Source organism: Rhinolophus sinicus, linkage group LG01 (assembly GCF_036562045.2).
Source record: "Rhinolophus sinicus isolate RSC01 linkage group LG01, ASM3656204v1, whole genome shotgun sequence".
Lineage (NCBI taxonomy): Eukaryota > Metazoa > Chordata > Mammalia > Chiroptera > Rhinolophidae > Rhinolophus > Rhinolophus sinicus.
Window position 1 is genome coordinate 157,339,040 of NC_133751.1, and position 26,366 is coordinate 157,365,405.

General features: G+C 50.6%; 2 protein-coding genes and 1 long non-coding RNA gene across 4 annotated transcripts in view; 1 reads left to right on the top strand and 2 right to left on the bottom strand.

Annotated features, from left to right (window-relative positions):
- Positions 1 to 1,681, top strand: part of DLX1 (distal-less homeobox 1) — a 5,018-nt gene extending 3,337 nt beyond the window's left edge. For both annotated transcript variants that reach the window (XM_074338031.1, XM_019727439.2), the window contains exon 4: positions 1 to 1,681. This exon is cut by the window's left edge and continues 27 nt beyond it. In XM_074338031.1, the coding sequence (XP_074194132.1) occupies positions 1 to 228 (228 nt within the window). In that variant the 3' untranslated portion in view covers positions 229 to 1,681.
- The window catches only part of LOC141572702 (uncharacterized), a 73,817-nt gene extending 68,298 nt beyond the window's left edge, over positions 1 to 5,519 (bottom strand). Inside the window, exon 1 of the long non-coding RNA XR_012498084.1 lies at positions 5,249 to 5,519. This is a non-coding gene — a long non-coding RNA (uncharacterized LOC141572702). The remainder of the gene's footprint in view (positions 1 to 5,248) is intronic.
- A 5,793-nt stretch (positions 5,520 to 11,312) lies between these two features.
- On the bottom strand, positions 11,313 to 14,706 carry DLX2 (distal-less homeobox 2). Its single transcript, XM_019727495.2, has 3 exons — positions 13,971 to 14,706; positions 13,310 to 13,494; positions 11,313 to 12,813 (listed from the first exon to the last, which is right to left on the bottom strand). The coding sequence occupies exons 1-3, from the start codon at positions 14,362 to 14,364 to the stop codon at positions 12,412 to 12,414; spliced, it is 981 nt and encodes a 326-aa protein (XP_019583054.1). The 5' UTR covers positions 14,365 to 14,706; the 3' UTR covers positions 11,313 to 12,411.
- Between the last annotated feature and the right edge of the window lie 11,660 nt (positions 14,707 to 26,366).

Genomic DNA, 26,366 nt, shown 5'->3' on the forward strand with positions numbered 1-26,366 from the left:
TCCAAGTTCAAGAAGCTGATGAAGCAGGGTGGGGCGGCTCTGGAGGGTAACGCGCTGGCCAACGGCCGAGCGCTGTCTGCCGGCTCCCCGCCCGTGCCACCGGGCTGGAACCCCAACTCCTCATCCGGGAAGGGGTCAGGTGGCAGCGCAGGCTCCTACATCCCCAGCTACACATCGTGGTACCCCTCGGCGCACCAAGAAGCTATGCAGCAACCCCAACTCATGTAAGGTTGCCCACCCGCACCCGCCAGCCTCCTTCCCGTTTCCCCTGGCCCGAGCGCCTCCTGCCTCCCGGTCCACCCACCCCATCCGCGTGCCCTGGACCTGGAGAAAGGCCCAGAGGGAAAGAAGAAGGAACAGTGAAGGCGGGACGCCCGCAGCCTCTTCCTCGGAGCCCCGCGTGGTCTCAACCGGCAACTTACCCGGAGCCCACACCCTCGCCCGAACCCTGGCCTGAGCCGCGAGGTGACAGCAGAGAGCGGCCTTGGAGCGCAGGCACAGCCACCGGAGACAGCCGTTGCAACAAAACGAGCTGGCTGAACCCGGCCCGAGACCCTCAGCTGTGTGGACTATCAGGAAAAAAAAGCAATGTAGAAAAAGCAAAAGCTCTTTTCTGTCCTTTCCGTCTCTTGTCTCCTTTCGCTCTGTATCTGTGCGCTGACGAAGTCGAGGTCCTCGTCTGTCCGCTGTCCTCATTGTGCGGCCTCTGGAAAAAGTCACCAGGTCCGAGGAGGCGCGGTCCACCAGGCCGCCTATTTCCGGATACTGGGATATTTTGTCCTTGCAGACCTCCTCCTGGGCCTGCCTCACCATCCGTGTAGCTTGTTCGGGAACTGGGAGAAATTGGAGGGAGGGGTTTTTAATTTATTGAGAAATGGACTTCGCCTGAGGCTGAATATTGGCCAGTTCGCGATTCTGTGGGGCACGAGGAGCGCAAGGTCCAAATGTACCGATTTCTTTAAACGCACCGACAAACGAATAAAGAGGATATGATGATTTTTAACTTATATGGTAACTTTTGTACTTCGCTGGTAGAGGCTGGAGCCGAATTATTTGCATTTTTACATGTCCTGTGTTATTTTAAAAAGAAAGAAATGAAGCCAACACAATTTCTCATCTTGAAAAGAACGCTTAGTCTTCTTGCCTGGACAAGAAGGAAAACCTGAATTTCCTCCTTAGGGAGAAGGAGAGGACCGAAGGGCAGTGGTGAGAAGAAAGAGGCAGGCGTGAGCTAGTTAGTGCCCTGTAGCAGTGGGCTTTAAAGTAAGACAAAAGCAGCTGTACAAGAATCCCCAGAGGATGGATCACAGAATAATGCCAGTCGCCACCCTGAACGCACAGTCTCCAGTGCAGGATCTAATCGCTGTACATATTATTATTGTTATTAATTATTATTGTTATTATTATTGTTCTGTAAACATGTTGCACAAGCTTAGCTTTTTTCCGTTCCGTTGTGTGTGGCTGTAAAACCTGATGCTTTGTGAAATGAGAATCTTGACATTTTACTTGTGAAATTTGGAAAATGTGATCAGTTGAAATCAACCGTGTTTTGTGTTCTCTATGTCAAAGTTTAGTTTTATATTGAGAATGTTAACTTATTGCTTTGTATCTTGGGAAAAAAAGGACTTTGTAAATAAGTTGTAAAGTTTCTTTAAGACAGTAAAATTATGGTTTCGAGAAAGAGCTGCTGTCTGGTGTACTGTGTCAGGGGGTGCAGGGGGCCAGCCAGGCTCACACCTCTGGGGATACACAATACAGCGGCAGCGACTCCTGGCTCCAGACATACCAGGATAAGGGGCTGATGCCTGCAGGGCACCCCTCTGGGACTGTTCCTCATGCCTTGCCTCACCGCCTAGGGGTCTGATCCCTACCTGGGTTAGAATGGTAGTGGCAACCGTCCCTGGGAAGGAGGATCAGGAACAGGTGCGGCAAGGCAGAGCCAGGGCTCAGGAACCAAAGAGACTGAAGGCCTGCTGAGGAGATCAAAGCAGAGCTCAAAGGCAGCCGGTGGGTGAGATCTGAGTACCCCCCAAGCCCATTCACCTCGCGGGAGGCCTAGAAGCCTGGACGCAGAGACACCCGGCTTTGCCCCCTCGCCTCCGCGGGGATCTGGCCTCCTGGCTTTTGCTTGCCCCGAGGGTGCTGGATCTTGACGTGGAAAAGACGCGGCCAGACGCCGGAAAGGGGCCGGAAGGATACGTCTGCCAGGCTACCCTCCAATCAATCAGTGAGCTTCAGGGGACAGTCCCAAGGCGCCACCCTGGCCCCTCCACAGCCACTCCCACCCACTTGGCCCTATCCACAAGGAGAGTCCAATTCCCGCCTAATGATCCCGGGCTTTTCTCTGCGCCTGGGAGAAATGGAGGTGCCGAGGGGCAGGTGGGCTCCGCTGACTCGTCGGAACCAGAGAACCGGCTGAGTCGAGTTCCCAGACCAGGCCATTAAGGGGGCATCTCCAGTGGACCGCTCAGATCAGTTCGCTCCTAAAGAACGTCACCTCCGAGCAGCGAAAACCACCCTAGCACTCTCCTCCGCCCAGTGGCCCGGCTCTTCAGCTTAATCTCAACTCGGAACTGAGGAAGCTCGGGAAAGTTGCGGGCCCCGACAGCTGCTTTGAGCGACTCCCAATTCTCTCGCACCCGCCTTCTGACACTGCTTCCCGTGGGGGCTGGCCCTCCGCCTTTGGGGGGCCCTTTGCAGAGCGCTCTGGAGAGCAGAGCGGAGAAGGCAGTGATCTGTGTTGTGACAAGCACCCATTTTTCAATTGGTGCTGGTGAAAGATCAGATGCGCCAGGCTCTTCCTGCGCCCTTTGGGAAGGGGAGGGGAAGTGGCGGGAGGAGAAGGTGTAGAGAAAGTAGGAGAGGTAGTGGGGTATGGAGCTTGGGACCTTTAGGCCCCTTTACGGCCTGGGGTTGGGGCTTTTCGTCTCCCGCAGGCCCCCAGAACCTGAAGCGCTAATGGGAGAGATGAGACCTCGGAAAGGGTGCGGGCCCGGATGGGGCCTCATTGCCCAGACTGGGCTCTGGCGCGGGAGCAGGGACCTTCCTGGATTTGGTTACCCTGCGAAATGTGATTTTGCTAGCGGGGAGATTCTGGCAGATTTCTCTCACGCATTTGACTCGGGTTCCCCAGACGGCAGTCAGGGCCCAATGCCTGCAGCCACAGGCAAAATCTACTTGGTCAAGCGGATTTTAATACTTTGAGATATTAGCTTATACTAATTTAATAATCTCTTGCTAACAGTTCAAATAGAGAAATTATTAGTTTTAGCTCAGTGAAGGCGGTTTTTAGTTAGGCTCTATTATAATTATAAGCGGTTGTACTTTTTAAAAAATGTTAATCTCAATATAGGCCTAATTAATGCTGCCTTGTTACTGACAAGTAGTTCATCAAATATCTGATTCAAAGATTTTCATAATGAGTATATTAATTAAACTATGAATAATCCAAAGGTGGTTATATTTAAACAATACCTCATTATAATGATTAAATACTGATTTCGAATATTATGTCTTAACAATTGTCACTTAGAAAACACAACCTTTCCTTATGTATGAGTCTGTAATGGCAAAATGTAATTTTGGGATTTTTCCCCCCCTTGTTCAAAAAATGTGAACCTCATTTTAAAACACTTCTGAAATAGGTTACACACAGCTTAATGATTATCAAAATGACTCTTTTCTGCAAAAAAAAAAAAAAAAAAAAGACCCCAAAGTGCGCATACAGCTGCAAACCCAAGAGGGTCAGCATCATTTCACTGTATTCTCTTCTTGATTACAAGCCGGGCCATCAAACACAACATAATTACAGTAATTTCAGGTTTATTTATTCTAATGCAGTTTCCCCATCTCTCTGGTAATTATGAGCAATTTTTTCGCCCAGGGAATCTTTTTGCATTAACAAAAGAGATAACGCACTGAAAGCCAAATTTGCTGTGCATTGAGAAAAGGAAAAAAAAAATCAAATAGGTGCGAGCTGCCATCTCTGCAATTCTCCGGTACCGGAGCCGGCAAATTGCTTGCAGGTGTATGGAGCAAGCTTGTCAATGGCCGGGCCTCCAAATTAGCAAATGCACAGCGTCGAAGTAATGAAGACAGACTTAGCAAAATTGCCAAACAACAGATACCTCTTTAATATCTTCTCTCATACACACTCGCTCTAAAAGGGGGTAAGAGTGGGGGTGGAGGGGCAAAAGCAACAATCCACAGCCCCCTCCTCACTGGTCTTGGGTTTCATAAGCCTGGGACTGAGTGGTCCTACAAGTAGTAGTCTCATTGTGGAAGAACACAGCTCCTAAATTTAGGCAACATTTAAAAAATATGAAATGGGAAACATGTTTATATAGTGTACAGCTTTCCTTCATGGACTACGGCATCATGTTTTATTTTTCTTTCTTTCTTTTTGGGATCTGTACCTGGGCTGAGTGAGATCGCTCTTCAGACTTACCTATTCTGGACTAATTTTAAGAGGCACAAAAAGTTTTAAAATTCCCTCCACCTATATGCACAGAAACACGAATTTATTCTTAGTCATTTGATGTAAAGATTAACTACGTAAATCTCTCCCCTTAAAGAAATATCAACTTCTGTCACCTAAAGAAAGGTAAGTCTAGGTGCTGGATACAGAACCTGAGATACTTGATTTCAAGAAAAACTGGATAGAAAGAAGCAACCCAGACCCCCAGCTATATATTTTTATCCTTCCATCCATCTCTTTCATTCTGTATTTTTTACAAACCAATTTCAGAATTCTCTAGTTTTTGTCATTCCATCGCCTAGGTTAATAATCATCCTGAAATCAAAGGCTCAAGCGAACTTTCCCGCTCTTCATCCCTCACCGCCATTGGAACTTTCATCAAATGCAGTACAGAGGGTAAGGATCTCTCCCTTCCATGACTCAAAGAAAGCCCCAGCTCTACAACAAGCTCCGACTCCAGTGTAGACAGGCAAAGGGCTCTAAAGGGTGCCTTCCCCAGACTCAAGACACATGTCCCCCCCACCCACTCCTTTCCTACCCCCGCCCTCATCCCCCAACCTTCAGGGCTTAACACTTCCTGAAACATCAAGTGTTTTTGTAAAAAGGAAAAAAAATAATCTTAACATCGCTGACAAGAAGTTTTGATGGAAGAATTAGCTGGTGCATACATAATCACTCCCCCACCCTCCTACTCTGGGAGCGGGAGCCGCGGCGGCGGACGCAGCTCAGCCTTCCAACCCTCTGAAAAATGAAACCGGTTTCCACCCTTACCTTCTTCAGTGTCAATTTCAGATAATCTGGACACAATCTTTGCTACATCAAATCAAAAGGGTCGAAGGCGGCTTTTGGCTGGGAGAATGACAGGAAAGAAAAGGCAAAAAAGGAAGAAGAAGAAAAAAAGGAAAAATAGGAAATACAAAACCGACCAAACCAGAGCAAAACAAAACCAGAAAACCAAAAAGAATCCCCCAGCCCCATCCTCCTATCCTGAGAGTAAAGAGTGGAAAGAGGTCCCCGGGACCAGGCGCCTCCGAGCGCCGCAGGCTTTTTGCAGCGCTGCGCTTGCAGAATAGGACTGAAATTTTCGGCTATATAGCCTCTGTCTTTATAGCTGATGAAAAAAATTGCAGATTATTAGCATAAATGTTTACTCTTCATTACGCTGATGACATTGTGCACTCGAGATCTTGGTAATCTTTGGGAAAATTATGAGTAATTTTTAAAAATTTTAAAGCAGCAGCAGTTACCATGCAATTCAGGCTAATTCTGCGTAGGCTCCGAACGGATATAATTATCGAGGAGTCAAGATGTTATGCTAAAAACTATGCATTGATATTCCCATTTATTATGTACATACAACTTTGACAATGTTGATGCTTGAAATAGCAGGAAATTGTCTTGCGCAAAAATTACAGTCCATATTAGGACATCTGAAATTGCGAAGAATTATATAGTAATTGCAGGCTTTCAGATGGGAGAGCCAGAATGCTCAAACTAGTGCAAATGTGGATAAAATTACAGATCAGAGCAAAAATTAGGGGAAAAGGGGGTCTGGGATTTTTCAGGTTGGCTATAGGATTCCGGAAGTAAGTGTCTAATGCCACATGATTACTGCAGCTTTAGGGGAGACATTCATGCCTCAAATAGCGCCTGGCTGGGGTAGCTTTAATTGAATTTCTTGGGCTTTTTCTTTTAATAGGGGCAAATGAGAGAACTGGCCACCCAAGGCAAATTTTCACTGTTGTCCCGTGAACATGTCAGGAAGAGAATCCCTTTCCCCGCGTGCCTGCTCTTCCAGGCTTGGATGCCCCCAAGGTCCCGGGTACCCACCCTTAAAGCAGCAATAGAGCGAGAAAGTGACTGAGCCGGATCCCCACCCCCACCCGACACCTTTCTTTTCTTTTTCTTTACAGTTCTCCCCTCCTCCTTTCTTCGGCCCCTTTCCCGGATTCTCGCAAACCCCCTCCACAGTGCAGCCGGGTGGGGCCCTGGAATCTGCAGGCGGGGCCCAGGGGGCAGAAGGCGGGGAACCGGGTGATGGGGCAACTGGCTTACTGAGGAGTTGCTGTGAGTGAGGAGACAGCACTCCAAGACCGAGTGCTAGCTGCCGCCCAGTGCCGGCGTCAACGAGCCTGCTACTATTTGGAGGCTTTGGGGAGAAAAGGAGCTAAATTAGGTCCTCGAGGCCAGCCCCGCGACCGCCTAGGCTCTTCTTCAGCCTCCACCGCCCCGAGATAGTGCGCCCCCCCAACACTCACTCCCCACTTGGGCGGCGCTTCTCTAGGGCACCGAGACACCCTGCGGCTTTAAGAAGCCGAGGCCAGGGCCACGGTGGGATGGGGCGGAGCGGGGGCTGCCCCAGGGGAGGGGGCAACGCGGTGTCTCCCGGCTGGAGAAGCCCACCGGAGCGCGGCCACCGCTCCAAGCAGCCCGGACTCAGTTGGGTTCCCATGCCAGAAGTCCCCATTGTTCCGTGAGCGACGGTTTCATCTCTACGGTGTCTGAGACTTCTGCACCACAAAAAGGAGGGGAGGAGCGGGAGTGCCGAAAGCCCGCCATGTTTGCTCTGTGCGGGCCCAAGCCTGAGCTCTGGGGTTGCCCCCGGCGCGATCCACTTCCAGTCCTTCCTTCCTCCTTGCCTCTGCTCCTTCCCCGAAATTCTAATCTGCGGCCCTTGCAGCCCCGGCCCGCCTCCTGAAGCCATTCTCCACCTTCCCCGACTCCGCGCCCAAACCTCGTCACCCCCCCTTCGTGCCCCCCAGCTCCTTGCGCTGGCCCAACTCGATCAGGGACGCAGCGGGTGGCACCAGGACTCCTGAGGATCTCCAAAACGGGTCTCCGGAGAATCCCGGAAGCGCTGCCACGCAGCCTGCAAACTACTAAGAACCCGCAGTGTTTGCGGTCTGGCGGGACCCGAGGAAGAGAAAGCAGCCGGAGCCCAAGGCGGTCCCGGGAAGAAAGGTCTACTGTGCCTGCGTCCTCACTTGGAGGCGCCGAGGAGCTGCTGCTCATAGACTTGCCTGCTCTTTCTTTTCTTGAAACACATTGTATCCCTCGCCCCGCCCGGTCCCAGGCCTCAGGGCGGAATGTAACTTCTTGTAATGTGGCAATCACTGACAAACACGTCCCCGAGAGGGGAACTCCCGCCAGGGGGGCCTTGGAGGGACATGGGGCCTCTGCATCCGCCCGCGCTGGTGTGTTTTGGGAGAGGGGAGGGGCAGTGGGTAAAGCTTGCGGGTCAGATCCCAGGTAGGGAGGGTGGATCTGTCGGGGGAAGGCTTTCCTGGAATTGTTTTGGGTGACTTGATCCTGCCAGAGCCCGCGAGAGACTAGTACCTGGCCAGGGGCGCGTGTAACCCGGCCCGCAGGAACGCATCCCACCCACCCGCTTCGTGGATCCCGGACCCCAATGTCGAATGCAAAGGGACCTATATTTTAGGAGGAAGAGAGAATCTGTAGCTTCATTCTCAAAGAGGTTTAAGGCATTGTTGGTCGCTGTTCCCTGGCGAGAAAGCAGCTGGCTTGTGACTTTTGAGCGAGTGCTTGGGACTGGGACGCGGCGGAGGGAGGCGGGAGGTAGTGTCAGAGTGTGTGTGTGTGGGGGGGGGAGGGGTTGGTTGCTCCTTGTTTTTACAGTCAGTGAGGACGACTTTTTTGGAAAGGCAAGGGGTTTTTCTGCTCCCCGACATCATTCTTCGCGGGGGCTTCTAACCGTGGAGGGGACCATCGACCACTTCCGCATTCCTCTTTTTATCCCCCTTTCCAGATTCTCCCCCTTCAACCACAAAACTGTAAACAATGCTCCAGTCTTCCCGCACTCTCTCCGCCTCTATCAAACCTGATACTTCCCCCAAACTCGCCCCACCAGTCTCGGAAATCCTTACACAGGACGGATATTCACAATTTTCACAAGTAATCCTGAAAGAAGGCCGAGGGGAAGCCTCCTAAACGGTCCCACATTGCAGCCGCGCTGATTAGGCCCGGGATCCGTTCCCTTTCTTCTCTGCCCTCCCCTGCCCAGGAGCGGCGGGGAGGGCGGCAGGAATACCCGGCAGTGGGAGGGGGTGTGTCTACGCCCAGCAGAGCACCGGGGGCCGGTTGGCCCGCGGCGGAGCGCGCGCTGGGGTTGTGGAGGGACTGGAATGGGAGGAAAGAGGGTGCGGGCGCGCCCCGGCTGCCTGCCTCAGGAATTGGAACTCAGTGCCCGCGCTCCGCCGGAGTTCCGAGCAATCCTGCCAGGAGGTGGAGCGGAGAGGGCCGGGGTCCCCTCACTCTGGCTTCCCTCCCCGGCTTCCCAGCTTTTGTCACATCCTGTCTCTGGCCTGATATTTCACGCGACCGAACGGAAAAGGGATTACAATGAAAATTTATGTGTGTTCGGAGTGCGGCTGGTTTCCCAGTGTAGGGAGACGAGATCGCGGCTTCCCATTTTCATTTTTCATTCGCGCACAGTCGGGCGCGGGGGGAGCGAGTCTGCTCCGTGGCGGGCTGATCACAAGGCTCCGCGTCTCCCCGCGGGCCGCGAGACTGTGAGAAAGGCTTGCCAGCGCATCGCCCCCGGCGGGGCTGGAGCCAGCCCCCGCCTCCCCCAGCCGGGCTTTGTTTCTCCCCTTGCTCACCCCTCCCCCTTTCCTCCTCCTCACTTCTGGGACCCCAGCGCATCCTCGCTTTCCCTTCTCTTTGCCCTTCTCGTCTGCGGAAACGCCCCCTTCCTCTGGCCCCTGCACCCTCCTGCCCTCTGCTTCCCCGGTTTCCCGGGGAAAGACGCGCCTTGGCCCGGCCCGACCCCGCCGCCGCAGGGTGCCAGGTTCGGTGACTCCGGCGAGTCTGTGAGGCCTCGGCCCACCCCGGAGCTGGAGCCTCCCGCCCTCCCGGCTCCCAGGCTCGCTCATGCCAAGGCCTGTTGCGTGATTCCAACTTGGGCTGACATTCCCTGCCCCGGGCGCTCCGGCGTAGGCCTCTTAATCATCTTGTCTGCTGCAGATCCTCGACACCAGCCAATTTACTGCCCCGTCTCTCCTCGCTGGTTTCAGGAGGGGGAGGGGAGTGCGCGCAAAGGAGAGGAGGGCACAGCCAACCGCAGGAGGAAGGCTGGCACCAGCTATTGGCACTCAAAGAAAACCATGGAATTTGGAGCTGGGAGGCGGGAGGACAGGAATGGGGGTCTGCTAGGCAGCAGCTGCTTAGGGAAGTCAGAATCTCTGGGTCAGTGGGTTTCAGCTTGGGCCTCCCTAGCCTGAGAAAACACTGGAGGAATGCAAGTGGACACTGGGTTGTGTAGTCTCCCTGCCTTCCCCAGACCCCCAATTCCCTGGATCATACTCTGTTGTAAAGCAGACTCGGTGCAGGCCCCAAAACAATCTGGCCAGAAAAGTCGGGATTCCTCTCAGGACGATGCCACTGAGCCTAGAAAAACCAGACGTGGTTTGTAGCAGAGGTGAGTTGAAGACACACAATAAAGATGGCTTGAATTACCATCTTAAAGGAGAGGAGGCCTGGATCTGGCAAGCAGGGCTTTCTGGTTTGCCCCCAACCTCCATTCCAGTGGAGCCTTGTCCCTTCAGAGAGGATGCCTGAGGTGTAGGCTTCCGTGTTGGAAAGGGCTAGCGGTCTCCTAGCCCTAGAGTGCTGCTCTTCGGTATAAGATGAGGTTGGAAAGGCCTCTGGGTAACTCTGGGACTCCTAATTGCAGGCATAAGTAAAGCCTCCTTGTTTGGGAGCATTGGGATCAAACAATATACTACAAATAGCAAAAACGCATTGAGTGCTTACTATGTGCCAGGCACTGTGTTACATCATTGCCACATTAAATGCTCACGACTCTGAGATAGTTATTATTTCTTCTATCTTATAGATCTGCAAACAGCAGCACAGAGAGGTTAAGTGGGTAACCCAAAGTTACACAGTGATTCGAAGCCAGGAAGTTTCTAACTATAGCTTTCAAGAAAAGGGACTTTGCAGGGAACGCCATAAAGTAGGATCACTTCCAAAGCTAGGACCCAAAATGGAAAGCAGAGCTGAATGATGTGTGGACATTTCCCCTTGGAGAATGTGAGATGGAAGGATGCCACTCCCATGGCAACGTGCATCAGTCTCCGTGTCAGTGTGCATCTGTGCGTGAAGGTGCATATGTGAGTTTGTATATCAATGAGTGTGAATGTGTGAGTGTGCATGAACTCGTTTCAAGTGTTCATGTGTGTGAGTGTAAGAGTGTGATTCAGTACGTGTGTGTGACTGAGTGTGTGTGATAACATAGATGTGAGTGCGAGGGTCACAGTGTGTGATCGCATGTGTGCTGGTGCAGCCCTGTGCGCCTGTATCGCCCTGCATTCCAGAGCAGCCAACCGAGTCTCCCGAGGGCCTGGGTGCCTCGCTGAGTTCTCGGCTCAGCCAGCCCCAGAAAGGTTGTGGAGCAAACAGAGGGGAGGGTCCAATGAGGGGGTCTGACTCCGACTTCAGCAGCTCTTAGGCTCGGACTGCAGGTGCCCAGCGGCGTCTTGGAGGAACTGCCTGGCCAGTACCGGGGGCGCGGGGGTGGCAGAGACCGCCCAGGCACTGGGCGGTGGCGCCGGCGCCGGAGGGGCCTGGCTGGCTGAGGCTGGAGCCGCCGGGCGCGGACTGACTCACTACGCCGCGAGCTGGCGAACCCCGCGCCGGACGCGGGTGGGGGCACAGCTCGAACACGCCTCAGGGCCTGAGCCAAATGTGCCTATCCTCGCCTAGCCGCACTGGCAGCCTCCAAAAGATGTAAATGTCACTGTTGGCTGACCAGGTTCCCCCGCCTGGGCAGCGGCTGGAGCTTCCGGGTCATGACACCATGGAAAAAGCGCACACATCCAATGAAAACAATAATTTATTTAAATAATCTCTTCATATTGTAAAATCAACATTAAGAGCTTGTTGTTTTCATAATAAATAACCCCAAAATACCTTTCATTTCAAGAACAAAGACTTTAGGATAAGATAAAACAAATCCAAATCAGTAGCTTAGTTTAACTGAGAAAAATTTTAAGGGAAAAATAAACCGGAGGGTGAGGTCACTGCTAAACCGTAGTTTTCACAAGTGGGGGTTTACAAAAACGTCTGAAAAGATGAGTATTTTTATACAAATAAATCAGTGGGAAAATCTGCACAGACACCTTTATTTACAAACTCTTTGTCGAAAGTCCAGGCTAATAATCCTGAATAGATTTTAAAAAAGATAATTTAAACACTTTTTTTTTTTGCAGTGTCCACATATTAAAAAATCACTTTTTTTTTCAACATCAAAATGAGGTCATCCGCGAAGGCACCTAAACTTTTAAAAAAATAAAAATAAAAAAACTCCACTGGTGATGGATGAGGAGAGAGAGCTCAGGGAGCGTTACTGGAGGAGAGCTAAGGTGGGGGATAGATGGGGCTCCAAGGGCTGGAACCCGCAGAGCAGAAAAAAAGCGGAGGACCGCCGGGGCTCAAAGGAGTGTTGGGGGCGGGAGGGCAGGCAGGACCCCGGAGGTCAATAACCCAGGCCGCCTGCGCTGAGCCTGGGGGCGGGCAAGGAGAAAGGAGCCTCAGATTGCTGGGGAAGCCTCGCGGGCGGGGGAGGCGTCTCTCTCCGGGACTCAGCTAGCGGCCCGCGGCGAGGAAGGCGCCGGCCGGCCTCGCCGGGCGGAGAGGGGAGGGGAATCAAGTCTTGAGGCGGGGCTCAGGTCGGAAAGGCGGCCCTGGCCCGCGGCCTTCACCACGCAGCTGCCGGGGGGCTCCAAAAGAGGAACCTTCCAGTTCTCCGCAGCTCGGTGGCCTTGCGAAGGCGCAGGGCCTGGGGCAGGCCATCCGGGGCTGCAGGCTCCGGGAGGGGTGGGTGCCCTCCGCGGGCCTGCTGGAGGGACCCTGCCCTGCGGCGAGCACTGAGGATAATGGGTCTTTGCTCAGTCTCTGGCACAGTCTCCCTGGGGTTAGAAAATCGTTCCCGCGCTCACCGGGGCGACCCCGCCGCCATGAGGGTGGTGGTGATGGTGGTGCGGCTGCGGGGTCTGTGTGGGGTGCAGCAGCGGCGCCGCCGCCTGCAGGTGTGAGGCGGAGCCGGAGGCCTGGTGGTACCACGGGTAGTTGCCCAGAAAAGCCGAGGCCGCGCTGCTCGGGCTGGAGCCTGAGCTGCCCGCGCCGCTACCGCCGCTGCCAGGGCCGCCGCCGCCCCCCATCCGTTGCGGAGCGAAGTCCCAGGAGGCTGGCGCGGAGACCGGTGGCGAAGCACAAGGTGGCGAGGCGCTGGCCCCAGGGTGCTGCTCCGAGGGGATCTCACCGCTTTTCCACATCTTCTTGAACTTAGACCGGCGGTTCTGGAACCAGATTTTGACCTTTGAGGAAAAAGGACCCGAGCATTAGTGAAGGAAACTCAGCACCGGACATGGGAGGGAAGGAAGCGTAGAAAGACCACCAACAAGAGGTGAGCATCGAGCACCCTGGGCAGGTAGGCAGGTCACGTGCCGAGGCCTCGTAGGCTGCGATGGTTCCTACTCCATTGCGTGGTCCTTTCAAAAAGTCCAAGACAGCTGGTGTGTGTGCACAGTGGTGGTGGTGACAGCAGCAGGGGGTCAGGAGGGCCAATTATTTTACCCTCTTAATCAGTAGCGCGCGGAAAGACAACATGGTACCACATTTCTGCCCACCCTGTCCTCCCTCTGGAAGATTTCAGTTTCGAGTGTAGAAGTTTAGGCCGCCAAAGGCGCGGGCCTCGAAATCTTTAAAATTATTTTAAAAATATTTTTAAAAAACATTGTCCTGAATCCGCCTGCTTCCCGGCCATCCTAGACCAGCGCCCTCCTCGTCCCTTCCCAGGCCGCAAGCTCTCACCTGAGTCTGGGTGAGGCCCAGAGACGCCGCCAGCTCGGCTCGCTCGGGCAGTGCCAGGTATTGGGTCTTTTGGAAACGTCGCTGAAGAGCCGCCAGCTGGAAACTGGAGTAGATGGTGCGGGGTTTCCGGACTTTCTTTGGCTTACCGTTCACTATCCGGATTTCAGGCTCGAGGTCCTCTTTCTCTGTAACGAAACGGAATTGTGAGAACCGTGCAACCAGGGGAGCCCAAGAGTTCTCTCCTGCAGAGAGGCCGGGCTTGGGACTTGGCCGGAGCCGGGAGGCGAGTTCTTAGGCGCAACTTCGCAGCGCGCGGACGGGTGCGGTCATCGAACCCCGGAGCTTGGCCTTCTAGCGAAGGGAAGACAGGCACACACCGGAGAGAAAGGAGAAGCAGGTGGCAAGGAAATGAGGTTACCATGAGGCATGCACCGCGCGGCCCCTGGGGTCACCGGGTCCGGCCAGCTGAAGATCGATCGTAGGACGTACTCGGTGACCCTCGGCAGATGGGAGGTTGAGAAGGGTAAAGGGAACTGGGCGGGCTGGGAGCAGGTAGTTTGAAAGGCCAGGGCTCCGAAGGGATCCCCGCCCCAAACATTTTCATCTCACCCATCCTAGTAGTTAGACCGAGTTGGCACCCTGATGCCAGCGTTATACATACCAGGTTCGTTGTTGGCCGGGGACGAACTGGTCCCGTAGGGCGCGTAGGAGGGGTAGGCGGCGGTGTAGCCCAGGTCGTATCCGCTCTTGGCGGAATAAGGGACGTTGTTGAGGCCGCTGGCGTGGTACTGATAGGAACCCATGTGCGCGTAGGGTGAACCCCCACCGCCGCCGCCGCCCGCCGGGTGCTGCTGGTTGGTGTAGTAGCTGCTGTCGGTAGCTGTGGACACCGGGAGAGTGGGCGACTCCTGGGGCTTGTGGAGGTTGCTGCTGTTGCTGCCGCCGGGGCCAGCGCCGCCGCCGCTCGGGGGATGCTGGTGCTGGTGGTATGTGCTGGAGGCTGTGATCTGGGTCGAATGCATATCAGCCACCAGACTGTCAAAGACTCCAGTCATCCTGGCCCCGGACGGAAAAGAGCAGGGGTAGCGGGCGCAAGGGGGAAAGCGAGGCGCCTCCTCCGTCTCTCCCGGTCCCCTCTAGCAGCCAATGTAATTAGGGGTGGGTGGGGTGGGGGAGGAAAACAAGAAATGTGGCAACGGTCTAGGCAACTCCTCCTCCGGGGAGGCGATCACCGTGCACTGCTTGGGACAGCTGCCGCCGGCCGCATCCTTTCTCCGCCTCTCAGCCCGCTCGGCTCCTTGCCCAACGCCAGCTCGGGCGGGGGGCGGGCAGTGGAGGGGGCAGGGGTGTCAGGGCCGGACCCAGGCTCCGGGAGGCGGGAGCAGGTGAGCAGCCCGCAGCGGCTTTACGGTTGTCTGTGGGGCGGGCTCCTGCAGGCTAGGCATTTAACACTCGTCACGTGAGCGCAGGCGACGTCACCTAGCAACCGCCAATCAGAAGCGCCGGCCCGCGGGGCTACTGGCTCACAGGCACATCGAGCAGGGGGCGGGGGGTGTCACAAGGCAGGCGCTGCGGCTGATGTGGTCGCGGGTGCAGACAGGCCTCTGCTGAATGTGAGCAGCCAGGCGAGGGGCTGGGAGTGGGGTGGGGAGTTAGGGTGGCTGGCGGCAGGAGGACAGAAGGCGTGAAGACGGAGACTGGCATTTCCTATTCTGTGCACAAGTGTACAACCAATTGGAGGGATTGGTACCTTCATGTCTGAGGTCAGCTTTCAAACATTAGTCAAAATAAAGCGGTAGGAGAGCTGGGCCAGAACTAGGTCCGCTTTTCCTCGAAGTTTCTGGCACTTAACTCTTGTCAGCCATTGGGCACTTGACGTAGATCAATTGATTTAAATTGTCCATGAACTATGTACTGTGTAACAACACCTGCTTCCTAGTCAACCCGCAGGGATATTAGGACAATTAATTAAGTAATATTTAAACGATTTTTCCTTGTTACTTGAGAAGAAAACTATTTAAATTCAAAGGAATTGCTAATGATATACTATTTGACATCATTTTCCCTTGCACTTTCCTAACACGCGGAGACTGAGTGATTACGTATGTTAGATGGCTGACACCCCAAAAACCATCCCGGGGAATTTCTAGTTTGGAAAGCCAGACCAGACTGACCAGATGGTCTTCAAAGTTCGTTCTAACTCTAAATTCTATGTTTTTGCGAGAAGGAAATGGAATAATACTTAGGTGAGAGAGTCATCTCGATTTTGGTAAAGTTATAGTAGTTAAAGTAAAGTAGTTAAAGTTGTTTCAGTAGAAAAAGTTTCATCTCATGCACTTAATCATTTCACAGTCTTTTTTTTTTCCATTGTAGGACCCTGTTCCGCCTGGTTATTGCAATTTCTTCTTTTATAGGAAGTGGCGACCTAATTTATATCTCTATTTCCTGGTGGTTGGGAACCGTGCTCCGGACTTAAGGGAAACTCTCCTGTACTGGACTCCCAAGTCCGCAGTTCCTGCGGCAGTGCCTGCCTTGTGGCGCCACCTGCTGGGGGTGTGCGTGGTTGCCGCGGGCCCAGTAGACGGTCTAATCATGCCTAGGCGCCAGCCTCTGAAACCCCCCAAAAGAACAAAATAGTAATTAAAAGCCACAAAATTGTGCTAGTGCGCGCCATCTGAAGCAACCCCTTCCTAAAAACATAACATGTCGCTGAAAGAACTTGTTACAACAACTGCCTAATGGAAAACAAGTTGATACTTTGAAAAATACGATCTTTGGTCTTCCCCAGAAAAACCAAGTATGTAATTAAAACTACAGCATCCACACAGTTCAGCCTCTCTGAATAATGAGGAAGGTAATCCGCCTTCAAATCTGCCTGGATTTAGTTCCCAGCCTTTCTTCTGGTTAAGGAAGGCCCCTCATGGAGAAGGGTGAGCTGATTAGAAATGCTCGCCACTGGACACAGTGCCTCATCGCTGAACCCAGCCTGCTGCTTTGTGGGAACCAGTTACAAAATTAAGCTCTTGATATTTAATCAAGATTGCCTTTTGGTGTCTTGACTCCAAATTCCAAGTCTTTCTGTCACTGCAATGGTAGGTAGCTGTTTTGACTTTATATAGAACCCCCCTCCCCCATGAAATATAAAAGATCCAATTGCCATCCTCTCGACTTCTCTCTGCTCCTTTGTTCTCACCACAAGTATGTCCTCCAGACTTTTTCATGGTGATAAATGTGTTGCATTTTATTATCTATGAGAACCTCCGATAATAGCCTAAAGTCCAGGTTAGCTGAGATCTGGAAAATGGCATCTTCCTGGAAGGAACTATGACTCAAGTTCCCTTTTAACTGGAAAACAAGGGATTGCGTGTGCATGTAGAACACCAGAAACAACGAGCAAGAGTGGGGGAGAGGTTACACCTGCATTTGGAGAATCAATTAAAGACTTGAGATACTAATTCTGAGAACCCAGGTGCAAATCTGTGTTTGCCCAAATCATCTGATCACCGCATCACAATATTCAAATGATTTCCTTACTTTGGTCTAAAGTCAGGGAGACAATACTACAGAGAAATGACATTCTCCTTTACAGTTCAGAGACGACTGATGGCTCTTTCTATAGTGATCTGAAAGGAGTTAAGGGGGAGCTCACACTGGGTTTGGAGGAATAGAGGTGCTTCAGACGTAGGGAGCCTATCTTCCTCTTTTCTGCTTTCGGTTTTCTCTCTCCGCCTGGGCATTCTTTTACCTACAGGGACCTAGAGAAGGATGGGGAAAGGAGGAGAGCTCAGTGTCTCCGCTCTGGCCTTATGTTCCAATTCCCATCTCTGAGATATTCCTGCCTTGGATCCCGTGCCCACCGGTTGTCGCTGAGGCACTTTACCTGGTCACCGAGTCTCACCGTTTCTTCCTGGGGGGGCCTCATGACACCCCTTGCCAGGCAGGGATGGAATCATCATTCCATCGTACGCGTGAATACTGAGGCTCAAGGGCAGGCACGACTTCCTTTGAGTAAGGTACCCCTCCTTTCTCTGTGGCAGTAGCGCAAGTCACAGAGTATTGACTGTGAGCCTTAGTGGAACAGCTCCAGGTCTCCAGCAGACGGCGAGCGCCCTGGAGAACACATCAGCTTCGCCTTGCTTTCAGCCGTCTGCCCGCGTCTCCCCCCTCCCCTCACCCCATACCTCGTTGGCCTGGGTCAGGATTTCAAGACATCGCCTGAGCCAGTGCACACTGCGTCTGCTGGATCTTTGGGCGTCCTCTGTTACACAGAAAGCCGACCCTGAGAGGTGTGTGTAGGGGGGAGAGGATGCCCCTTCCGGCAGGGAAGGCGGGTGGGCGCCCGGGTACCCTTCGTGCGTAGAGGGGTAGGCCAATTCCCACTCGCCTGCCCCACGCGGGGGCCACACATGTTTTGGCTGGGCTGCCCCGTGTCGCCACTTTGCCCTCTCTCATCGATGGTCCGGGGGACACGGCTTGCCGGGTCATTGGTTTGAAAGGTATTCTTTAAAGTGTTCGTCCCTGAAATTGTAGCTCTAGGAACCTGCACTTCCTGAATCTTTTTGAGGTTCGTTCTAGAGCTCAACGACTTTGGGAGAGAGAGGGTGGGGGTTTAGTTTACAGGAGCCTCCCGTCTCCACCTTTACAGGCCCAGACTAGCGGCGCTCTCATTCCTTCTTCATTGGCCATCTTCTTGGGGACAACTCTCACCCAATTCTTTCTCATTGCTAGTATCCTCAACCTGGTTTTCTCCGCTTGCCCCTAGCGTGGCCTCCAGGGACTCGGGGTGCCCTCAGCTCCTTCCAGCCAGCCCCTTTGGCCCTTAGGTAGACAGACGGGATCCCTGGCTCTGCGGTCTGCGTCCTTGGATCCCACGGTTTTTTTGTTTGTTTGTTTGTTTTTTCCCTTGCACCAACTGGGTAAGAGGACATAAAGGAAACACACCCATGGGGGAGTGACCTCGAGAAAACTCTTCCAGGATCACGAGTTGGGCCCAGGGTCCTGAGACGGCAGAAACGGCTGTGCAGAGAGTGGATTGCCTTGGAGTCCTCCGCCCAGTGCTACCTTGGCAGCGCCATTCCCCCCTCTCACCCCCCCCCCCCCACGCCTCTAGCTGCATACTCAAGTCTCCTTTGCCTACAGTTCAGAGACTGTCTCAGATTTACCGATCTTTAGTGGTCCCTCACCTCCCCCATGAGGTGGAGGGGTTCAGTCAGCCACTCCTCTCCCGCCTGCAGTGTGAGGCACTGTGCCAGGTGCTGGGGTTCCGGTCCTCAAGTAGCTTACAGTTTAGTGGACAAAACAGATACATTGCAATAACTGACAGTAACGGTTAGCATTTATTTATTGAACGTTTCCTGAACACCCAGAGTTCTGCCAAGCCCTTTACCTTTGTTATCTCACTGACTCTTGGGAACCATCCTATGTGGTGGGTACAAAATTATCCACATTGAGGAAACCAAGGCTTAGCGAGACCGAGTCACTTGCTTTACGGACACTCAGTAGAGTCAGGACTCAACTCAGGTCTGGGTCACGAAGGCAAGGCCGCTGCGACTTGGGGTTGGGCTTCTGGCCTGGGAATCCCAGGAGAAGGCTACGCCACACCCACCTCATCTCTCCAGGGCTAGGTGCTGGGAGCGCAGGTGGACAGATGCGAAGGGACACTGACGGTCCTGATGTTGAGAGCACCCCTTGGACCCCAGAAGCGAAGGAGAGATTTCTCCAGGAGACGAGCAGGGGCGGGGGGCACTGCACCAGAGTGATCCCTGGGAAGACACCGGAACAGACACGAAGTTCACCCGGGAGGGCTGGAGGTGGGCGCCCCTGGCCCCGCACGCGAATTCGAGTTCCGGGTCGGCGTTTTTCCCTGCTGAACATCCGCCAAGGATTACCTTTGCTGTCTGCTGGAGTGTGAGTAAACCCAAAAGGCTTGGGCATACTCGACGTTCACAGCCAGGACACTTTCTCCAGAGGTTATGTGTCCTGGGTTGTCAGTTCAGTATACTTTCACAACTTTCAGATCCAATTTCGCCATCTGCCTCGTAGGTCTTCCTGACCTTAACTAGGCCCATTTCACTTTATTACCTATTCAATGGTTAAAGCAAAGAGAGCGAGAGTTAGGGTTCCTGACCCAAGAGCGCGCCCAGCACGGGGCGAGAGGTCCCCGAGGTTCTGAGGCGCTGAAGCAGTGGCCTCACTGTTGACTCTGAGCTCACAGGCCCGAAAACTCAGAGCCCAGGCGGGAAGGCAACAGTGGGTGAGAGAAATGGTTCTTCTTCAATGGCCAAAAGCTGCCAGATCTCTGTGTTCAGGTCATGAGGGATGCAAACGCTGATGGAGTAAGTGACACCCCCCATGTCCCAGGTCACAAACTCAGACCGTGGGATGTTCACTTTGCACTTTCAGAAGCACCACCCACATTGCGTGATGAGAGGCGTGCAAGCAAAAGGTTCTCAACAGGGTTTGTTCTCACACTAGAAATAAAACCATATCCGATGTGCCCCGCCTCCACCTCTACCGGCACTCGCTGAGCCGCTGTCGCTGCAGGGAAATTTTAGGCAGGAAAATTTGGGGCTGTGAGAGGGAGCCCGGAAGGGAGAGTTGTCTGGATCCTGGAACCGCCTGTACTCCCCGCGTCCAACGTTAGCTCCCGGCTGTCAGGTTGAAAGGCCAATTTCTCCCATAAAAGCAGTGGAGGTGAACCCCCTGTTCTGAGATTGGAAGTTCACTCCCTGAGGGTCGCAGCTCTGGGTTGTCAGTTAGAGCATACTGCTGTAACTTTCAGAGCCAAGTTCGCCTTCTGCCTTCCAGGTCTTGGACCCTAATCAGGCCCATTTCACTTTATTATCTATTCAGTGGTTAAAGCGTGGGGCGCACACCCCAGAAATAAATGGGGAGAAGAACTTGGAAGGAACCGTTTGAAACTCAGAGTATCCTTTTGGGTACACGAATTCCTTTCTCTCCGACAGTCTTTCTCTCCACTCCCTCCCCTTCCTCATCGGGTTATGCTGACAACTGGGCTCGGAAGCCAGACTGCTGGGTTGAACCACTTTTATTATTATATGATCTTGGGAAAAGGACTTAATTTTTCTGTGCTTCATCGTTAGCATCTGTAGACTGTGGGTAATAATAACTTCCTTCTGAGCTTGTTGCTGGGAGCACACCATCCTGCGTTTTCTTGTTTGCTGCCCTGGGTTATCTCAAAAACTGGGCAATCTCTGGCCTAGGCTTCTCAGGTTTTAAGAGGCTGAGGCGAGGGTGTTGGCCTACTTTCTGCTTCAGGGCCTAGGGAAGCATTTTCCAGGCGGTGGTGATGAGGGCAGACATGGCTGCTGGGCTCCGGTGGACCAGGGGTGTTTGGGGTGGGCCCCCAGGCGGCAGTGGATGGTCCAAGTGCATTGGGAAGAGGTCAGGTGCTGGGGATGCTGGGAGCATTGGGCTGCTTAGAGCACTGAATTTAGGAAAGGCTCTGAAGGTGCTCCTAACCCCTGCACATTGCATTACCCTCATTCAGTCCGATGGGCAGAATCCCATTGTGCCAAGCTTTAGGTAGCTTCCCTGTGTGACATCCGGTTGCTTCTGCTCACCGCTCTGAAAATTGAGAGAGGGGTGGAGAGGAGCCCTGCCAGGTATTCACAGGGAACTGACTGTCCCTCTGGGTAGCTATGCTCTCTCCTGCATCCTTTACAAATCAAGTTAAAAAATTACTAAGTGATACATAGTGGTTGTCAGAGAACCAAACAGTATTACAAATATCTCCGAGTGGTTAAAAGTATAGACTCTGTTCTCAAATACGAACTTGGCAATTTGCTAGCTGTGTGAACTTGGAAAATTATATAATTTCTCTGTGCCTCAAATTAGTGTATAATCAGAATAAAACTTCATTGTTTGGGCTAGTGTTAGATAACTGTGGAATAGACCAAGTTCTGTTTCACAAAATTGGATCTTTGGGGGAAGACAGCTGGATCCCATTTCCCATTGCAGTTAGGTATAATGATGTGATTCAATTCTAGGCAATACATGGAAGTCATATGTGCCACTCCTGGGAAGAGACCTTTAAGACAGAGTGGAGACTCCTGCTTCTTACTCTTTTTCTCTTTCATTGGCTGGAACCACCTTCAACCATGCACATGACATGGCCCAAAAGGAATCACCTAGGGGACTTTTCAACACTTGCCTTGGAAGCTTACTTAACCAAGAAATACATTTCTCATATTTTAAGTTACTGACTTTTGGGATCTATTTTTAGAAATATATTTTCTTTGCAATCACCTACTTAACTTTTGGGCTCCCGCAAACTCTGCTGTGGCCTTGCATCATCACATTGGATGGCCAGAATCTATTTGTACTTTCAATAGAGCAGCTTAGCTACTATAACTAATATGACTTTGGAGTCAGGTTGAGATGACTTTGTCAGCAAATTGCAGGAAAAAATCCAGAACATTTTTATCTGTGAAAACCAGAAATTGAATTGGGACCTGAGAGTAGAACTCAAACCATTTGATTTCTAGGTGCATTCAGTCCACGAGTAGAAACAGGTTAACACAGCTGATTGTTATCATTTTGGGGAACATAAGTCTTAAAATGATCATTAGTGAGGTTCTGGCAGATCTGAGCCCACATCGTATGTGTTTCCTTTGAGAGGTGATGGATTGCAGAGGTTTTTGTCACCCTGCCATGTGGGGCCCTCCCCTCCACATCATTGTCAGTCTTACCTTGGACACGTGATTGTTATGCTTAGGAGTTGTCATGAGGTGATAAGTCCACTTCCCACTACAGGTGTTTTGGATCTACAGTACCTAAACTAACGAACGAGCCAAGGTAAAGGCAGCACAAAGGCAAGGAGTACTATTAATGAAGTAACTTAAAACAGGAAAGCAAAGCAAAACAGGAATCTTCCCACTAACTGGCCCAAATAGCTTTTCTTTGAGGAAAGTATACAAACTTAAGTAAAAGGACTTTGAGATGTCATTTTGGACCATCTCAAGCTGTTATTTTTGCTTATTTCTTAGTCCTCAGCTGTGTTCTTCTTGCCAATGTTACCACATAGCTAAATTGTAGATTGATGATATGCTTTGGTTCCCTTTAGAACTGAACACAATTTATTCCACTCTCCAGAAAAGGTGGACTGCTAATGAGCCATGCTGACTGTTGCCTGTGTAAGACTTTGATGACACCCAGTGGTCATTTAGGGTCTTCATCTATATCACCCAATTCATAGTAGAGCAAGCACATTGTGCATGTGAGGAAAGTGCTGTTAGCTTTTCAAAAAACAAAAGAAAACTTTATCATAACATAAATAACTAAACCCTCAGACTCCCCACGGAGAGAGACATCCTGTGAAGGAAGTGGCAGCTAGACTCCAGCTCTTTGACTCTTGTACCCTAGTAGTTTCACCTTGGGCGTTTCTCACTATGTAATTACCTGCCCCAGCTGAGCTCAGTGGAGGATTTTTTTCTATTACACTTTTGCTACTCTGACCATCTGGCCTTCTTAGTTATCATAATCCAAAGAACAGCTGAGGAAATCCTGAGATGTTTAAACAAGGTTTTACTAAAGTCTTGGGATAACAGAAGGGAAATAAACATCAAAAGTAACTTGGACCCAGATGATGAAATACTGTAAACTTTTTGTTGGTAAGGACTGTGTATAACTTGTATGCTCGATGCTCATAGGGAGTGACTGAATGAAAAAAGTGACATATAAGAGACTTGAGGGATAAATTAGAGTTAGCTATATAAAAAGTTGAGAGAATACCATTATAGGGAAAAGGAATAGCATATGCATAGTTCAGAGTCTGAAGAAACATTTGAAGACCCAGAAGAAGGCCAGTGGGTTGGACCACAGTGAGTGAGAAGAGTATGCAAGATGGGACTAAATCATGTAGTACCAATAGATTTTTGGCCTAAGAACAGTGGAAAAACGTAAATGCTTAAAACATTAAAAATATTAAACTTATTTTGTGGTAGTTATAGATTCATATTGAAGTTGTAAGAAATACTAAAGAGATGCGTTTTGTATTCTTTACTCAGTTTCCCCCAATGGAAATGTCTTACAAAATTATAGTATAAATCACAACCAGGAGATTGACACTGATACAGTCAAGATAACAATATTTTTATCACCAAAAGGATTCCTCATTTTGCCTTTTTAAAGCCACATTCACTTACTTCCTGCCCCCATCTCCTCCTTGACCCCTGGAAACGACTAATCTATTCTCCAGTACTATAATTTTGTTTTTCAATAATGTTACATAAATGGACCCATAAGATATGAAACCATTTGGGATTGGCTTTTTTTCACTCAGCATAATTCTCTGGAGATTCATCCAGATTGTTGTGTGTATCAATAGTTTATCCTTTTTTTGTTGTCGAGTAGTATTCCATGGTATGTGTGCACCACAGTTTGTTCAGCCACTTATGCACTAAAGGACACCTGGGTTATTTTTATGTTTTTGTTATTATGAATGGTGCTGGTATGAACATTTGTGTATATGTTTTTGTGTTAACACAAATCTTTGTTTCTCTGGGAGATATGCTCAGAAGTAAAATTGATGGGTCATATGTTAGCTCTGTGTTTAGTTTTTAAGGTAACTGTCTGTTATGAGATGAATACCCTCCCCCATTTCATATGTCGAAGTCCTAATCCCCAGGACCTCAAAATGTGAATGCATTCAAGATAGAGTATTTAAAACAACAATTATGTTAAAATGAGGTCATTAGGGTGGGCCCTAATTCAAAATGACTGTGTCCTTATGAAAAGAGGAGATTAGGACAGAGATATACACATAGAAAGAAGACCATGTGAAGACACAGGGAGAAGGCAGCCATCTATAAGCCAAGGAGAGAGGCCTCAAAAGAAACCAACCCTGGGATGGAGATGTTATCTAACACTATGGTGATAATCATTTTGCAATAAGTAAGTGTATACTATCAACACTTTGTACACCTTATACAATGCTGTATGTCAATTATATCTTAATAAAGCTGGGGGGAAAAGAAGAAACCAACCTTACTGGCACCTTGATCTTATATTCTTAGCCTTTGGAATTGTGAGTAAATAAATTTCTATTTAAGCCCCCCAGTCTGTGGTGCTTTGTTATGGCAGCTCTAGCAAATCAATACATTGCCAAACTGCCAGAGTGGCTGTTCCAGTTCTTATTCTCACCAGTAATGTATGAATCCAGATTCTTCACATCCTTACTAGCATTTGGTGTTGCCACTATTTTTTATGTTAGCTGTTCTGCTAGGTGTGTGGTGTATCTCATTATGGTTTTAATTCACATTTTCCTAACAGCTAATGATGTTGGGTATCTTTTCATGTGCTTACCATGTTTCCCCGAAAATAAGACCTGGTCTTATATTAATTTTTGCTCCAAAAGACGCATTAGGGCTTATGTTCAGGGGATGTCATCCTGAAAAATCATGCTAGGGCTTATTTTCCGGTTAGGTCTTATTTTTGGGGCAACATGGTATTTATCACATATGTATTTTTGTGTGTGAAATATCTCTTCATGTCTTTTGCCCACATTCTAATTGGATTGCTTGCATTTTTACTATTAAGTTTTGAGTGTTTTTTTAAAATGTATTCCTGTCTTTATTTGATATGTTATTTGCAGATATTCTTTCTCATCTTGTAGCTCGTCTTTTCATCCTCTTAACAAGGTGTTTCACAGAGTTTTTCTTGTCTTCTTTCTTTTTTTAAAAAAGAACACTTGTTATCTGCAGAATGGACTATAGAAAGGATAAGAATGGATGTGGGGGGACCAATTAAGTGGCTTTTCCCTGTGATGTAGGTACTATGTAATGGTGGTGTGGGGACAGAGCCCCAGAAAGCAGTTTCCAGGCTCTCGGCCTCACATAGAAAGGTGTTGGCCCAGGTAGTAAATGGCCATCAAGTGTGATTGCATGGCCATCAGCTGTGGCCGTCAGCTGTAACCAGTGAGCCATTGGCCACTAATAGAACTGCTGTGGCTACGCTAGCAGAAAAAGGGGGGCTAGCAAGAAGATGGTGGCTGAGCCTGCAAGCGGTGCAGTGAGAGTTACGAACAGTGTGGCTCCTGCTTCCTGTGTTTCCAACCCAGCCGCCAGCGAGAATATAGTGGTATGACTCCACTACTTATGGCTCCGTAGGTGTTCCTTTTTGGCCTCACCATGTCCTGCGTTCTTATGTGGAGAGTGGGACCAGAGACCCCGAATGACACCTCGCGTGACAGGTGGCTTACACTAGGTGGAGAGAAGGAAAATGTTGAGAAGTGAATGAATTTCAGAAATATTTTAGAAGTAGAATTAATAGAATTTGGTGGGAGGGAGGCATGAAGGCTGACTCTTAGTTCTTTGGCATGAAGAATTAGACGGATGGTGGTGCTGTTTATCAAGACAGAGGATATTGGAGGAGGCCAAATTGGGGAGAACACTATAAGTCTTGGTTTTATTTTTTATTTTATTTTTATTTTTTTTTAAGGGAAACAGGACTTTATTGGGGTACAGTGTGTACTTCCAGGACTTTTTTTCCAAGTCAAGTTGTTGTCCTTTCAATCTTAGTTGTGGAGGGTGCCATTCAGCTTCAAGTTGTTGTCCTTTCAGTCTTAGTTGTGGAGGGCGCAGCTCAGCTCCAGGTCCAGTTGCCGTTGCTAGTTGCAGGGGGCACAGCCCACCATCCCTTGCAGGAGTTGAACCAGCAACCTTGTGGTTGAGAGCCCGTGCTCCAACCAACTGAGCCATCTGGGAGGCAGCTCAGCTCAGCTCAAGGTGTGGTGTTCAATCTTAGTTGCAGGGGGCGCTGCCCACCATCCCTTGTGGGATTTGAGGAGTTGAACCGGCAACCTTGTGGTTGAGAGACCACTGGCCCATGTGGGAATTGAACCGGCAGCCTTCGGAGTTAGGAGCATGGAGCTCCAACCACCTGAGCCACCGGGCCAGCCCTGGTTTTATTTTTTTTAAATAAAGTTTTATTAGAATACATTCATGCTTATTTTATTTTTTTGAAATATATTTGATATATGACATTGTGCAAATTTAAGGTGTACAACCTGCTGATTTGATATTTATTCTAATCAGAG

Bases quoted from the DNA above. Each gene is read 5' to 3' on its own strand.
- DLX2 (XM_019727495.2), bottom strand. From the start codon at position 14,364: ATGACTGGAGTCTTTGACAGTCTGGTGGCTGATATGCATTCGACCCAG. The intron at 13,495-13,970 runs GTATGTATAACG...GTTTCGTTACAG, and splicing joins CCCGGCCAACAACGAACCTG to AGAAAGAGGACCTCGAGCCT. The intron at 12,814-13,309 runs GTGAGAGCTTGC...TTTTCCTCAAAG, and splicing joins TGGGCCTCACCCAGACTCAG to GTCAAAATCTGGTTCCAGAA.